At 41.2% G+C, this 16,682-nt stretch overlaps 5 protein-coding genes across 6 annotated transcripts in view; 3 read left to right on the plus strand and 2 right to left on the minus strand.

Annotated features, from left to right (window-relative positions):
* Nucleotides 1–4,720, minus strand: part of wdr95 (WD40 repeat domain 95) — a 21,132-nt gene extending 16,412 nt beyond the window's left edge. The window contains 7 exon segments of the mRNA XM_060075959.1: nucleotides 94–323; nucleotides 1,988–2,053; nucleotides 2,200–2,283; nucleotides 2,481–2,534; nucleotides 2,678–2,690; nucleotides 3,678–3,956; nucleotides 4,497–4,720. Coding sequence (XP_059931942.1) covers nucleotides 94–323; nucleotides 1,988–2,053; nucleotides 2,200–2,283; nucleotides 2,481–2,534; nucleotides 2,678–2,690; nucleotides 3,678–3,956; nucleotides 4,497–4,558 — 788 coding nt within the window. The 5' untranslated portion in view covers nucleotides 4,559–4,720.
* Nucleotides 1–16,682, plus strand: part of LOC132475006 (putative olfactory receptor 13C6) — an 81,005-nt gene that overhangs the window by 27,659 nt on the left and 36,664 nt on the right.
* LOC132474258 (testis-expressed protein 26-like) lies at nucleotides 5,928–9,009 on the minus strand. The gene is made up of 8 exons (XM_060074841.1): nucleotides 8,533–9,009; nucleotides 8,271–8,386; nucleotides 8,075–8,159; nucleotides 7,837–7,999; nucleotides 7,045–7,189; nucleotides 6,699–6,890; nucleotides 6,284–6,445; nucleotides 5,928–6,185 (listed from the first exon to the last, which is right to left on the minus strand). Exons 2-8 carry the CDS (start codon nucleotides 8,314–8,316, stop codon nucleotides 6,049–6,051), a joined length of 930 nt encoding a protein of 309 aa, XP_059930824.1. The 5' UTR covers nucleotides 8,317–8,386; nucleotides 8,533–9,009; the 3' UTR covers nucleotides 5,928–6,048.
* Nucleotides 9,088–11,744, plus strand: LOC132474259 (high mobility group-T protein-like). Of its 2 annotated transcripts, XM_060074842.1 has the most exons (6): nucleotides 9,088–9,223; nucleotides 9,476–9,551; nucleotides 10,353–10,508; nucleotides 10,642–10,787; nucleotides 10,902–11,076; nucleotides 11,185–11,744. In XM_060074842.1, the coding sequence occupies exons 2-6, from the start codon at nucleotides 9,549–9,551 to the stop codon at nucleotides 11,311–11,313; spliced, it is 609 nt and encodes a 202-aa protein (XP_059930825.1). In that variant the 5' UTR covers nucleotides 9,088–9,223; nucleotides 9,476–9,548; the 3' UTR covers nucleotides 11,314–11,744. The 2 variants fall into 2 exon arrangements, with proteins under 2 accessions (XP_059930825.1, XP_059930826.1); XM_060074843.1 differs by lacking the exon at nucleotides 9,476–9,551 and having other exon boundaries at nucleotides 9,089–9,223.
* LOC132474047 (protocadherin Fat 4-like) lies at nucleotides 14,642–15,645 on the plus strand. Its single transcript, XM_060074458.1, has 2 exons — nucleotides 14,642–14,882; nucleotides 15,193–15,645. The coding sequence occupies exons 1-2, from the start codon at nucleotides 14,828–14,830 to the stop codon at nucleotides 15,555–15,557; spliced, it is 420 nt and encodes a 139-aa protein (XP_059930441.1). The 5' UTR covers nucleotides 14,642–14,827; the 3' UTR covers nucleotides 15,558–15,645.

Consider the following 16,682-nt stretch of genomic DNA (forward strand, 5'->3'; position numbering starts at 1 on the left):
AGAGAGAGAGAGAGAGTGTTCAATAATTGCATTTATTGAACTTCTGCCGCCACATAGTGCCGAATGTGCCGAATCATAGCTATACATACAAACAAGCTTGTTTTGGACTTCTGGAGTTGGAGTTCAGGGCTCCAGTACTGCACGGACCCGTCCTCGTGTAAGGTCACCACAGTGCCGTCGGAAACGGTGCGGATCCTCAGGACGGGCTCCCCGTGGGTGAAGGGCTTGACCTTGGCCGGCAGAGAGAATGCTGCCTGCTTCCTGCGGAGTGCACACTCCTCTCGCTTGCTGTACTCCAGCTGCATGTAAGTGCAGAACTCATCCTGCGCCGTATCGAAAGGACGGGGTTAAGTGAACGCCATGTTTGAATGCTCAATCGCTGTCGGACGCGCGTAGGGAATCGTCTTCCCTAATTATTAAAACCCCATTTTCAAAATCGGACAAACTGGATCTATGAGATTCATAATTCATATTTATCTTAAGGATCTATTCATATTTATTTTAAGGATCGAATAATGGTGTCTTGGGGCTGCTTTAGATGGTTTGCCAGGGAGAGATAATAGTCTTTGAAGGTTAGCGCAGAGGGCTCAGGGTGCTTGTGTGCTTTCGCTTGCTCTACTTCTTGTTAAGCAATTTGAGATTTGCGTCCCTCACTTTGTAGCTCCAAATCCATTTTAGAAGTAGGCTACCAGAGGCAAATCCTTCTCCGGAATTAGTATCAAATGTGCCTGGTCAAACATTTCAGCCAAAAGCTCTGCACATAAAGGCTTAATAAAAAGAAAAATAATACAAATGTAAAGATAAAAAAACAAAATAGAAATTCTTCTGATAATTCTAATTTCAGAGGGGAAGAGATAATGCAAAGATATCAACCTAATCTTAAACTATAAAATAGGTAGGCCTATAAAGAATTTGTTGACTGTGAGCAGATGAGGATAGTAACCTATGTGCTTCAAGCCCTAAGGCAAAATGTAAGAATTATTATCTCAAGGAGATTAGGCCATAAGAACAAGAGCAGGTTCAAATGAAAAGTAAAGTGAGTGCTTAACATCTCTGAAAATCAAATAGTTAATTACCATGTAGAGACAATGAGCAGGATTTTAGCTTACCCAATTTACGGACAAGTAGCCTACAATCTGTTTGACTCAAGTCTTTTCAATTCCGACTAGAAAGTTGTATGTGGAGCAAGACCAGCAAATGTGGACTATCAAGCAAGTGTTCAGGCATGCATTTACAACCCCAAATCAACCTACAGATAAGACTCATCCTCTTGGCATTTAAATGGAAACACTTTTGATACTATATCTAAATCTGGATTACCCTTTTCCAAATGTAAACCAGCACATGGACTGTCTACGCCCCACATCAAAACATTCTCAGTGGGGTGGCGGTCGGGGTGCCAATCAGTTTGATATTGAATGGATGCCAATGGCTTGATAAGTGGCAGGGGTACACTTGGCTAGCACAGCTACATTCAGAGCCAACAACGAAGGTAGTTTGAACAATGACGACGGCTAACGGCTCCGTTGATGGAACGGGCGTTTTAGCCTCACTATTTCACACTTTGAAAGAGAAATCTGGTGTATAAGCTTTTTCTCTTTGAACCGACTGTCTGCCAATCTGTTGTGTGGCCCAAATGTAACCTTTTTTTTTTATCATTATATTTCCCACGATTCAGTAAACACTTCGTATTTGATGACTTAGTGCCTTTCATTTATACCAAAAAACGACAGCATGTTTAATGTCTCTCCCATTTATTGCGTGATTTGGGGTAGCTTCACACTCTAGAATGAATATCTTTATTTGAAGCAATCAGATGCTTGCGTACAATATGTACTTTAAAAATAAAGTGTGACCTGACTGAAGCACAACCCCAACCCTCACTGTCAATATCAAAAAGCAAACAAGGAAAAGTGCTTAGTTAGCTTTCAGTATATTAACCACTTTTCTTTATCACTTTTCTTTCTGAGATCATTTTGGAACTTACCCATGCAATTTTCCCCTGCCTCATGTAATCAATCTTCATGAACAAGTCTTGAATCTGTGAATTGCTCTGTTAAAAAATGTAAATAAAACAACGAACAATAATAAAAAAGAAAGTGTTGTGAAGTGAAAATAACTCTTAGCAGTATTAGAACAATAACTGTATATGAAAGTATATACATGACAGACTTTGTGATGAGCATGATGTTCTCTTACTGTATTGTGCAGACCCAAGCACTTCCTCAATATGAGTCCAAAACTCCTCTCATCTAGAGACCTTAAACCTTCCATTTCATATTCCTACGCAGAGGTAAACACACCACTAATCATAGCCAGGAAAAGCACTCAGAGGCCCCCTTATTCCACCTCAAGCCATAGCATACAATCAAAAAGGCAATCATGCTAAAATGGGAGGTATTAAATAAACAAATAAAAGAGGATACTGATTGATGTAAATAATCAGTGTGAGGGGGACAAGAAACTAGTTGAATTCATACCTCGAACGCCAGCTTCAGCTTCTGGAGGCTCTCAAGAGAGACCTTCTGGTCAATCTAATCAGAAAACACATTAATGAGTGTTAATGTACGGGTTTGAGGATGCTAAGAACAAATAATCTGAATCTGTTCCACTCATTTTAAACTATTGGCACACAGACAGACAAACAAACACTCCCTCATTTATTTTAGTTTCAAACCCATGCCACACCACTTACCAGGCAGTTAATAAACTGTGAACTCTATAAATACAACACAAGATAAAAAAAGAAAGAAAATAAAAATATCATAAAAGTGGTTAATGGAGTAAAAAATCCACCAGTTTGAATTCAACATCAATTCCCACACTGTCAACCAGTTTTAATGCCCCCTTTCTCTTGTAAATTTTCTTCGAAGTAGACTGGTTGCGTTGATATTGCTCGTTAATAAATAATGATTATAAACGGCTTGATTCCTCAAGGATGCAACCACAGCCTCAGGTCATCAATGGAATAACGAGGAAGATGATTGGCTAATCACGGGTGATAAACCCCAGCACACAAAGAGGGAGACTAGATCCTGAAATCCCTCATCCAATAGTCTCCCATCCCCTTTACTCGTTTCTCATTCCACAAAAGGGCATGTAGGCTCATTGTGCAAAACCAATTTCCCTTATCTTTGTAAGGAGTCGGTCATTGTATCTAATAAGGGGTGAGGTGGCATTCAACACATCTGCTGTTGGGCCACATTTAGCTAATTGGAAATGAGGTTATTTTATACATTTCGTTTTTTCGCTGATGATTGGGATAATACATAGACTAGGCTTGATTGGAGCTCAGTATTACCAAGGTCAGAATGAACCATTCCCACTTAATACAATTAAAAACTCTTTATGACTTCCCCGGCTTCCTCTGCTACAGCCAATCAGAGTAGTGATTAATAACTGATGTATTTCTAAAAATGGGCCCCACTTGTTTTAATTTAATTTTTATCTTTTATTTTTAAGTGTGAGTTATGTGTTGGACCTGTACTACAGCAGTATACAATTATATATTTCACTATATATCTGGCACTCTTTAACAGTTATAGGCTATCCTGTGGCGTGATCGAGCCAGAAACAGCAAATGGCATTTCCAACTGTGCTTAACCTAACCTGGCTCTCTGGCGCCACCAAGAGGGCACAAAAGTGCAATGAGCTATGCAACAGGTCAGGAAAAGAGCCTCAGGTAAAGCAGCACACTGGCATCAAACACATCAAACTCGACTTCTTCCAGACACAGTACCTCCAGGTTGTGGGATGTGTGGTTTGGATTAGCTTCGTGACCCAGTGCTGTCCTCCCGTGGGCCGGTTCTCCCAGGTGAAGGGAGTGCCTGCGCGGGTTCTGTTTCAGAAGCTCTCTTTGCATCCATTCTGGGGGCTGTTCTGGGCCACTGGACATTCCGAGGGACCATGGTCCAAAGGGGCTTCCCTCCTCTGGACACACCAGCTCAGAGAGGAAGCTACAGGATATCATGTTTATTGTATTCTTCGCTCAATCTTAATTGGTTTGATTTAATATTGACAAGAACAAAAATAAAATATGATTATGATTTAGTTATGATTAATAGGAATATAGTTAACCTGTATTTATTTATATTTCAGATAAAGTATTTTAAGCCCTAAACCAGGTGTTATGGTGTGTTAGGGTTAGTTAATGATTATTGCTTGTGGTTGTTGTTATTATTAGCATGTAGTCAGCAGTGTTTTGTGATTAACATCTAGTCCAACGTCTCAAGAATGGCTTCCTCCACATTGCCTTGACAACAGTAAACATGTTGTAAAGTTTGTACATTCATAGCTGGAATGATCTTCTTTGAAACACGAGGATGGCAAACCCCATTTCTACCACATCCTCTACACATATCCAAGACATATCCAGGATAGAAATAGAGTATAAGTATAATGATATCAGATAACAGAGGATTTGATTGAAGGCTGCCTTAATCTTTTAATAAAGAGAAGTTTAGAGATAAACAATAGAAAAACAAAAGGGAAGCTACCTGGGAACAGTTTCTATCCGTCCTGATGCTGAGGAAGGACGGTCTCTTTTCCCCACAGGCATTCTCGCTAGCCGTTCTTTGAGCCTCAACTGTAGTGAGATGTTAAGTATAATGCAGTCTCTTCCTCACTCTGTAGCACCAAACAGACAATTGAAAAGCCATAGGGCTCATTCAGTCAGGTTACCAGATACGTGTGCTAAGGTTACACCAGGGAAAACACGCTTCTCCCTCTAGTAACCTGGAGACCTGTTTGAACAAGTCCAACTTCACAGAAACACAACGTTCAGCAATGTCCCTGAAGTCACCCTTGACATAGCATAAAAAGTGCAGACTGATTTAGGCACACATATTTATATATTCCAGTTTAATTGGCCTGTATCAATAATCATGATTCATTATGCACCTTTAAATGTATAATAAGTCATTTAGCTGAATTGCAATTTATACTTGAGTACGAACATTTAGGAAAAGTGGTGCACAAACAGGCATCATGCATTGTTTTTCAATGGAGGACAATGTTTTACATTATATTTATTGATGGGTTTGCATGCTTATAATAGTTTGCATGCTGCAGGCTTATAACAATCTCATCTATATCTGACCTCAGTTTATTTTTTCTATTTTTTATTAAATAAAAATAGAATTCAAGGGCTGTGTCCAAACACTGTTTTTAACAATGAGCGCTGTTACAGTGTATAGCCAGTGTATACTGCTACAAAACAGAACTGAAACAGAATGTAGGTCAGGAGCTTACAAATGGTAGGACATAGTAGCCCTCCACACACATCGACATTATCAACACGTTTAGATAGTTGATATTCCCTCCTTACGAGACAATGGTGACAAAATATGTGATCATATGTGACTCCAACCAAGACAGTTGGCTTACTTTCTGGCTCCCAGATCTTGAAAACATGGTTGGTTAACTCTAAACTGGACGGCTCTTTTGAACAGCCAGTTATTGGAACCTTCCCGAGGGATTAATAAAGTTCTTATCTATCGATCTATCTATCGATCTATCGATCTATCGATCTATCTATCTATCTATCTATCTATCTATCTATCTATCTATCTATCTATCTATCTATCTATCTATCGATCGATCGATCGATCTTTCTATCTATCTATCTATCTATCTATCTATCTATCTATCTATCTATCTATCTATCTATCTATCTATCTATCTATCTATCTATCTATCTATCTATCTATCTATCTATCTATCTATCTATCTATCTATCTATCTATCTATCTATCTATCTATCTATCTATCTATCTATCTATCTATCTATCTATCTATCTATCTATCTATCTATCTATCTATCTATCTATCTATCTATCTATCTATCTAAAGGCTGGACATTTTGGGTGAGCTCTCGTGTTTAATTTGACGTCATCATTCAGGGGACATACAGTAAATATATGCATGACAGCTTTTGGAAGAGTTTTAATTAACACAGAATAACTAAAGTGACCACATAAAAAAAGAGTTCTTCATTAGGTTTATGGTCACGAAAGCGTTTCCCTCCCGGTGCGGTGCGGAACGTCTCAGTCAGTGAGGGCCTGGCCAGCTCGATATCCACTCCATCGGTCTGGAAGCAGGCATTGTGACCGCGGGAAGTTTCCTCTCTTTTCTCTCTTCCTGACCGCCAGCCGCTTTACTCATTAAGCTCTTCATGAGCGCTGTGTCTGTAAAAATCAAAAAACAAAACATTAGCTCAATGTGGAAATGAAGACCCCAGTCCCCCGCACACAGAGGGTTTACCATGATGTGAAATCAAGCAGACCTTTTTCAGGTAGAACTTTGCATAACTGCTGCAGCTCCTGTGGCTGTAAAGCGTTGAGCACGTATGGGACAACAGAAGCCTTCCTTCCGAAGAACGTATCATAGGTGGTCAGCTCCGAAACATCGTGTCGATCTCGTATGTGCCGTTGGACAACGGTTGGTACTGCAAAGAGGAGAAAGATATGTAGACGACCTATGCTGTGTTCCAATGGTTACAGGGCAGTATCGTTTGGTAGTTAAGGGTGTGTACTCCCAGTACAAAGGTTCGGGTTCCAAACCCCAATGACTGCACTCTACCTGGAGTCATCCCGGAGAAAGATGTCAAAAGGTACTGTCAGTTTCATGTGAGAAAATGCTAAATGTCATGAATGTCTTTACTTTTGTTTGTATTTCATGTAACTTCAAGTGCAGTGTACCTATTCCTCTGCAGTGCACACGGTGGCGTGCGTTACCGCCATAGGCAGTATCACACCGGTTGTCCTGCAGTTGCTCCTTCTTGGGCCGGCAGTAATTGTCCCTCATCTCAGTGCGAGTCCAGTGAGGATCCTGCTGCCTGCTGCGTAGAGGTACCAGCCCAGCTTCCCCATAGGAATTAATGTGATCGGCTCCTGTCCAATCGTACGAAAGAGGGAAAGCCTAAAATTGTCAAATAGCCCCAGTACGTACAGCGTGGGTCTCTATGCCGGCACTTGTATTTATGGTTGAGGTCTGTGATTCTGGGTTTGATCAAAAGACACATTTTTTCCGGTAACCTCGGTGTACCTTGAGGGAGGCCCAGGAAGTCAGTGCGGTAGGTGGAGCAGTACTGCGCTGTCAAGGCTTTCTGGATCTCCTCTTCAGATGTGAATCTGCTCCCCCCTGCAGAGCTCTGCGAAGCGCCTTTTGGCAGCCTCCACGTAAGGAAGCCCTGGAGGAAAAACGGAGTGAATAAACCTCCCCATGGAGCCACACACTGAGTACTCCATTAAAACCTCCCCTTGGTCAACTTCACCCAAGGCATGTTTTTTACCTGCGGTGCTTATGTATTTGAATAGACGTGAACATCTATACAAAGTCATGTCTATCCTCCTACGACAGATAACAAATCTTTTTCTGTGACAGGTTCTCGTTATTTATATTTTAACTTCTGATGAATCTACTATAAAGTATAGCATTACCATTACAAACATTTATTGAAGAAGCAATATGCATTATGAAAAAGCATAAGTCAGGGTAAGTTGGCTAGGGTTAACCCTAACCCTATTAAATAATGTATAATTGAATACCTTAATTAACATGAACACCATTAACTTTGGTTATCAAAATCAAAACAACTTTATTAATCCTACTGGGGGCAATAAGTTACGAGCAGCTTGTAAACAGAACGGTAACATACAACAACTGAACACCATTACTAATAAAACACCACAGGTATACGCTTACAAGACAATAAATAAACAGTTAATCAACTGTTATTTTATTTTTATTACTGCAATAACTAATGTTAATTGATGGTTAATTAATGTACCATATTTTGAGTGTTAACGATAACGAGTATTATTTTACAGGATCCACCTGACTTGGATGTGGATTGTTCCTCCTCTGTCCTGAGGCCGAGCCTGTTCGAATGCATTCAGTCTTAGAGACAGCTTTCCAGCAGAAGTCCTCACTGTAACCAGTTGGACCCACAGGTCCAGATGGTGAATAGCAGTCCCTGAACGTTTTGGAGGTCGCTGGCCTAAATACATACACAAAAAGACTAATACATGTGCACCAAATCAGTATCGTGTGATGTTGGTATAAAGACACTTACAGTGTAAACTCAGTGTTTGAGCTTGACCGGTAGAAAAACTCTCTTTTGTTCGAGGTTTCATATGGGTCCCACAGGGCTAACTTATCTGAAAATAACAAACATACTTTGTGTTATTTAGTCTAATAAAAGGCTTATGATTTGGGGGAAAAAATCGGCTTAACTGTGTGAAATAATAATAAGTTTGACCTATGCTTACCCTTGGCTGCCATGGTCTCTTTCAAATATCTTGGAAAAAATGACATTAAAATAGAAAGCCACCCATTCAGTAGCCAACGTTGATGTTACAGTTCTGTATAGCCTATAAGACAATATCTAAAAAAAACACAACCATACGATTGAAGACTACTATCTACATTTGTGAAGCTCAAATATATCTGAGCAGATCTGGGTTGTATGCTACAGGCGGAGTTTACCCCGGCGAACAAGGGATGTTGTTATGGAGATACAACTCAACCTACTTGTTAACTCTCAGCGGGGGGGGGGGACTCATGAAAGATTCAGTTGCTCTGATCATCCCTGTAGCTCCACATTGTGACCGCAAAGTGGTCCTGAAAAGTGAAACGCCTTATTTACTCTTATTTAGGCATTGGTCGATAAATGAAACCATCAATGAATTTAACCAACCCACACAACCACACAAACCAGCAACCAACACGACCGTGTTAAGATACCTAACTGTAACAGTTACATTTCAGCTTTAAATGGTTCAAGTTTAAGTCATTGTTGGTGACCAACTATCTTTTCAGTCTCGATGCGTTTAATAAGTATGGATCACAGTTGTCAAAACGCGTGTTCAAAACATAGCCGTGTTAACCGCCCCGTACAGAATGAATGGGCAAAACACAGCGATAACGGGATACACTGCTATGTCTGCGATGGAAACGCTATGTTTACAAATAAAGACCAGCGTCTTCCATTCGAGTCTAGCGCCATTCATCCATTGTGTTTACAACCAATCGAGCCGCGTGGAGTGCTTGGAATCCAACTGTCCAATAAGAGGGCAGGGGGGGGATGGCGGCAGCCAATCCATGTCAGCCAGAGAACCAATACGCAGAATGAAGAGTAGTCCCTCCGCCAAAAGACCGCGCATTGACCGCCTATTGTTTGAGACATAGCTGTGTACGTCCTACTTCATATACAATTATTTGGGTAAGTCATGTTTTAATAACTTGATATATAGTCATGTGCATGTTATTATAATACAAATCCTCAAAATGGAAATCTTGATGTATTTCAACAACTTTGTTCATTTTGTATTTTTTTGCTAAACACGAAACCTTCTGAGATGCTAAATAAATTGCTAATGTCGTATGAAGTACTTGCTATTGTGAGCCAACGCTGCTTTAAAAATCGAATGGCGCGGAGTGTTAATGTTGTTCTGTTTTGAAATTTCCCTTATAGAGACCTATGCTAAGGATAACCCCATCCACGACGGAGTAACTACGTTTCTATAGCGTAACGTCCGCTCAAAGCCATGGTTGTATTTGCTTCTAACCCGTTCCGTTAGCTTGCTAGTGTATTAGCTGGACAGATGGGCCCGCCGTCCATGTTAGACATGCTAACGCTAGCCCGCGTACAAAGAGCTAGAGAGAGCAGCACAGTGAATGGCGTACGTAGGGGCATCGGTTGTCAAAAATTGTCGTCCGCTTGATTCTCGCGTTAAAGCTATTGTCAACTCCCATAAAGGCGATTTCGCTATATAAAACTGTTTGCATGAAGGATTAGTGGCCATTCTTTCACATATTTATTTGATCCCTTAAGCAGAGAAGATGGTGTCATTGCTAATGGTTGCTAGTTGAGCGAAGCTAACGATAGTATCTTCAAGACAAAGCAATGGGGGAAGCCATCATTGCTAACTCAAGGAAGCTCAAGAGGGCGGCAGATGGTTGCTAATGCTAACGTTAATTTTATGCATACACGATGCAGTCAGTCCCAATGCAATGCGTCTATTGCCATCCTGCATACAATCAGTAATTATTATGTTTATATAGCCAGAGCTGGCCTTGAGCTGAATAATAAAATATAGTTGTAGGCAGTGTATAGTTACTGATAATGTTTTGAGTTTATGGGCTGTTTTTCCAAGATTAGGCTTGGACTATCCAATAGCTCATCAGTCACCCCCTCCCCCTTCCACCCTATCTAAACAATGGATGGAACTGACAAAGCAGAGATGGGGAAATTCAGCATAGTGACATTATAATTCAAACTATTTCAGTTTATTATTAGATTATAGTACATTTGACAATAATAATAACAAAAACGTCTTCCTCCCATTCAGGGCCCCAAGATGGTGAAAGATCCGAAGAAGCCAAGGGGCAAAATGTCCTCATATGCTTACTTTGTTCAGACGTGCCGTGAGGAGCACAAGAAGAAGCACCCTGAAGCGAGTGTCAACTTTTCAGAGTTCTCCAAGAAATGTTCTGAACGTTGGAAGGTAATCTTAATTATTAAAACACGATGTATATATATTTATTTATTTTTTTGATGCGAAATTACACATCTCCTTGCTGTCAGTGAGTGACGGCAGATTTTCTTTAAAATTTTTTATTTTTTTTTCATTACCAAAGACGATGTCCCCCAAAGAGAAAGGGAAGTTTGAGGATCGGGCCAAACTAGACAAGGTCCGCTATGAGAAGGAGATGAGGACCTACATTCCCCCCAAGGGCCAGAAGAAGAAGCGCTTCAAGGACCCCAATGCCCCCAAGAGACCCCCGTATGTATTGTGACGAATGGATGTTTGCTTTCGCTATTCAACTTTCTTCCATTCTAGAATACGGATTTGTGACACAGCGTTCCAACTAACCAAGTCACGCCGTCCGTCCCAAAGGTCCGCCTTCTTCCTCTTCTGCGCCGACTTCCGGCAAAAGGTGAAGACCGATACTCCCGGCCTCTCCATCGGAGACACTGCCAAGAAGCTTGGGGAGATGTGGAACAACTCCTCACCCGAGGACAAGCAGCCCTATGAAAAGAAGGCGTCCAAGCTGAAGGAGAAGTACGACAAGGTGAGCGGCTGAGAGAACCCAATCCAACCCCTACCCCGTGGATGGGATTCATTCCAATGTGAGATGGCCGGTTGGAATTTTAAACATGTTTACATCATTCCTTTGCAGGACATGATTGCCTACCGTACCAAGGGGAAGGTCGAGGTCGCTGCCGCGGCTCCACCACCCGAGGATGATGACGATGACGATGATGATGAGGGCGATGATGACGACGATGATGATGATGACGATGAGTAGAATGCATTGGTAGTACGAGCTAGACTTTTGCTCATGCCATATTACCCCAACCCACCATCCCAATGTACTCCGTTCACATTCAGGAAGGAAAGTGACTGAACAAGAACATGTGTATATTTAATGTTTTTAAGATGTACAGTGTTATGCTCCTTTTTTTTTTTTTGTAAAGTTAACACTACATATCTTCGGTTTGATCATTTCCTAGTGGTAGTTCTTTATTCCAGCCATATCTAACAATTTAGAGAGGACGATGAAATTTAAATGGAAACTAAGTAGTCTGTAGACGTTAAACTTGCAACTCAAAAATGAAATTTTTGGGTTGGTAGTTTATTTTTTATTTGTGCTTTAAAGAATATTTTTTCATGTGTTGTCAAAATGTCTTTATTGTTCTTTGAATACCACTCTAATAAAGGTCTTTTTTTAAGAAATTACTTTTTTAATTTGGACTTTTCTGTTTTTGATCATCCATTCTCGTATGTATTTTATTTAATTTGCAGTATTTTGATGGTGAGTGGTTCTCTTAAATATGTTTTCAAACAAGATAATCTTACAACATAAGTCTTTATCATACAGTTTAAAAGCCCAGTGTTATTAAATGTTTACAAAAAGCTTGTCTTGAATAATTGTCAGTTAATCTTCATCGGCCAATGGGCCACCCATGGTTAGCATATGCACAGGTAATTTCAATGAAAGCGTTCGCAAACTGATATTTACTAAATATTAGTTGTCAATGCCTAGTCGACCGCAATGGTTCCCAAAGTTGTATGCCCCTGTGATATCCTACAGAGTACCCCCAGTATCCGGTAAGCTCACTTGCATGATTTAGTTCTTAATTCTGTTGCTTAAACAGTGAACACGCGTATGCATAGAAAACGTAATCCAAATTGGACAGTAACAACTGGACAATAGCCATAAATGACATGCCTGTATATTATATACATATATATATATATATATATATGGCCGGACGAGCAGCTGGTCCCATCAGAAGGGGTTTCATTTGTAGGAACAGTGCAATTTTCTGTATTTGACATTTAATCCATCAACTAATTGTTTTCAAAAGGAATACATTTGATCTTATTCTACATAAGGAGATGAGAAATGTATGAATTCGTTTTCATTAGCGTGAAATACTGTCGCACCCATTTTTTCCCCGGATGAAGCGTTAAAAAAATATTAATAAATGGGTCGGTTCTCCACCAACCCAACGTTTCTGACTAAGGGAAAGAACTTTTAGCCGACTTTCCTCTGTTGTCATGGCAACGTTTATCAACGACCCACCGCAAAACGGTGGAGATTTTTCAGCGCGTGAGCTGCCCATCATGGATATGAGGAATGGGAGTTATGTTACACCGGGCTGCATACATTATTCTTTTGGTACTGAGACTTCAGTCATCAGTCGCATTACAATAAAAATAAATTAAATTGCGAATGTAAATCGCAATTTAATATCGAGTAGCCCACCATAGAGACCAACCCTCGTATGCTACCCCACTTGACAACCGCTGGACTAGAGGGCCTCATATACTCTGTGTAGAGCAATGATCAATGCTTAAGTTGCACTATATCAATAAACATTGTAATACTGTGGACTGAGCAGGATGAGCTAGTCATGCAGTCACGCTGCAGGCATGATTGCGCTTCCTTTTTCCGCCCCCTTTCTTGTGCTGTTGTACTAGACTGGCATCGTCGACTCTAGCCCGACCAAGCTCAATCGTAGATTGCACGTTGTTCTGGGAAGCTGCTGTCATTTTCTTCAGCACAATAGGCATGATCAACGGACCTAGTTCAACTGACTCTGTACGTGATTGGCTGGTTGCCGTCGCTTCCCTATCGTCATTGTATTATACCAGGCAATAGCGCGCCAAGGGGAGAAGACAGCTTGGTGATTGGCATCCGCATAACGTATCGGAAGCAGAAATAAATGTATTGCTCTCTTCTCCAGACCCCTTAATAGGTTCATTGCTCCAAACCCGTGTGCAGGGCGAACTCAAATCGCCGGCAGAATGGGCGGGGCTACCCATTCTACTGTTGTACCGCCATGGACCTTTAATAACACTCCTGAATGGCCGTCGAGTAATCTGAATCCAGAAGGTGGCGCTATTTGTATATTAATGTTTTTCCTTGAAAGCTGCAGCACCTTAAAAGTAAACCAATACAGCCATATCCACCACCCCAGTGTTAAGAATTATTATAAAAAATTGGTTTACATTATTTATTAGTAGTAGGTGCAAAAAAATAGCAAATTGTGCAGGGAAATACTTCTGTTCACTCACATATTCATGAAAATGTTCATTTAAAGTAGTTCTAGTTAATTGATCCATGTATCCAATTTCCCTAAAAGCCTTGCCCTTTACCTCTTCCAGATTTGGAAATCCACCCATTCACTCAAAAACAGACATATTGTCTAGCCCTTTCCGCTGGCTACTATATCGTTTTAATCTGCATTTAATCTGAGTTTATAAAGCAGTGAGAATTAAAAAAAAAAAACTACTTTTCTTTCTCGTTGAATGAATGCCCCACCTGACGCACCTGCCAAGGCCAGGCAAGCACAGTCCAAATGCGGTTATCTTCAAATGCATAAAGTTAACGTAGGCTACATAAAACAAAATCCAACAAATTATCGCATCATTCTTTCAAGTGATAAATACTATGAATATAAATGTTGTGTGGCTTGGGTTTAGGCCTACTTCTAACTCGCTGAAATGTAGCAGCTTCTTTTTGGACCTTTTCAACGTAACTTTTGTTACACAGCGATCTCAGGGGGGTTGAGACACAAAAAGTGTGGCCAAACTCAGGACCATCACAGACTTCGGCGGACTACCAGAGTAGCATTTCAGCTTCTGCTCGAATAGTTTAAAGTGACGCCGGACTGGTTCGCTGCTGTTTGTGTTGTTTTGCTTTAACTTGGGTGCAACATTGAATTCTTTATTTTGCAATGGCGACCTAATGATACACTTGATTATGGACGTTCCTGGACCGCGGAGAATAAATTTCAATGTGTTTTTGATGTACATGGTAAGTGAACCTTTTTATTTTATAAGTTATTAGTCATTTTTTAAACAACTAACTTGTAGTAAGACATTAAATAGTTGGATACTGAATCCAGAGTCCAAAGCATGAATAAAATACCACAACACGAATACATAGAAACATAATGCAATGAGTTAATTGACAATGGTTCAAAGCAACAAAAAATGCATTCAAAGCTCATATACCGAGCAAGTTTGACCCACCAAGCTTTAGCTATCCAGATATTATTTGAGAGACCTCGAGTCTTTTGGTCATCATTATCGAATGTTTCTGTATTTTGCTTAAGATTCTTGAATACACATGGTGTATTGGCCCTCCGGTTACCAGTGGCTTAGATGGGACTGGTGGGAGAAGGCCGCGGGCTGGGGAGGTCCAGCTCCATCCGGCTCACCCCTCCTGGTACAGCAGCAGCACCAGCCAAGCAACTGCGCTTCAGGATGCGCTGGTGTCACATCAGTCCCCTAGCCGTCGGCAAAGACCGATGCCTCTCGTTCAGCCAGTGTATTCCTTCCAAGTTACAGAAGACACAATACCAGGTCGGTTAGCTGTTTACTAAAGGTCCAAAAAATGTCAATAATACTGTTATGATGATCAAATTATTTAATTTGATCTAAACTAGGCTACATTAAAGTCTTGCGTAGGCTAAAGTGGAACCAAAGAACTAGAATTGTAGTGAATGCTTTCTATAGTCACTGCAGCCACCAATGCTAATAATGTATGCACTCATGTTATTGGAAGATGCTTTGGTTCCAAATCCTCCAGAAAATTACAAATAAAACCCTTTGTTGAACAACATTGTGTTGTATTAGACACAATCATGCCGTGTTTGTCCCTTAATGTTAACAGGAGCGGTAGTGGGAAGGCTGCAGGCAGTGAACCGGGAGAGCAAAAGGCCAGTCAAGTACTCCGTGCTGGTGGACGACGGGGACAAACTCTTTCTGTTGAACCGCCTCTCTGGGGACTTCCTATTGTCCCGCGGCCTGGATTTCGAATTGCAGAAATTCTACATTCTCACGGTGGGGGTCCAGGAAGAGGGGGGTCCGCTATCGGGTGTCAGGGTTTACTTCAACGTGCTGGACGTCAACGACAACCCCCCAGAGTTTAAACCGGACACCTGCTCTGCTTCGCTGCCCGAGGACGCGGCCACTGGGACCTGCTTTCTTCTGCTAAATGTCCACGATAAAGACGCAGGTGAGCGGGGAGGCCAGTGAAGCTCAAACGTTCTAAATGTTAATCACTTAACCTGGGATGCCAATGGCATTTGGAAAATAAATAAAGTGCCAGACAGTGTGACATTTACTAATCACCACACTCTTTCATCCGTACAATCCAAATGGAGATGTCATTGATGGGCTGGTAGGTTGGGAATCTTGCCCAAAGAGATGCCTACAGATGTTGTTACTGAGGTTCAAACCAGGCACCTCTTTGGCTAGTAGACAAACACCCCAACCTCCACACTATCCAGCCCTGATGGTTTAGATATGGAATGTGACACGCGCAGAATCTCACTGAAATAATTCTAATCAAACCACAAGGGGGGGAACATATGCACTATCAGATGATGAGGCCAAAAGGTAAGAGTAGGGGAATCTAGGGAAATTTTTGATGTAGTTTAAACTATAATACACACAACACACAGAACATATATCCTGAGGCCCACAATACGCAAGGTTCCAACTGTTTCAGCCAATAGAGGAATCATATATTGATACTAGTGGCTTTTTAAAGGAGAGATATAATGGTGTTTTCCCAACAAGTAAACACAGTATATGAGTTCCAGAAAACATGTTTTTGAAGCTGTATGTTGGAAATAGCTTTTAGGAAAAAAAATCTCCCCTACCGCTATTCCCCTCTGTTTCAGTCCCTTCAGAATGCGCTGTTTCAGGTGTCTGTAGCTTTAATGCAAATGAGCTGCTGCCCATTGACCAATGAGCTGTCAGACTGAACCACAGCATGGAGCATCTGCGGACTCCTGGATCTCTATATCTATATAATATAATATAATAACAATTATATTATTTATGGGTATATAATATTATATCTAATATCACGGCCAAAAGCTATGTGCGCCTCGGATGATATTATGAATCATAAAGACTGTGTCTGACGTCCCTGGCACTTCCACACCAAGTAAAGACTCTTAGTGGGGGATATCTCGGCCATGGTTGAGAAGAATTGGGGTAAAGGAACTTTGGCCTTGACTCTCTGAAGTCCATGAACCGCGACATGGAGGAGAAAGGGATTGTATTCTGGGAGCTGAGCTGCCGGACTGCCGCCGAGCTCCCCGCGCCGGAGCTGCCGGACTGCCGCCAAGCTCCCCCTCGCCGGACCTGCCA

The sequence above is a fragment of the Gadus macrocephalus genome, chromosome 16, assembly GCF_031168955.1.
Source record: "Gadus macrocephalus chromosome 16, ASM3116895v1".
Classification (NCBI taxonomy): domain Eukaryota; kingdom Metazoa; phylum Chordata; class Actinopteri; order Gadiformes; family Gadidae; genus Gadus; species Gadus macrocephalus.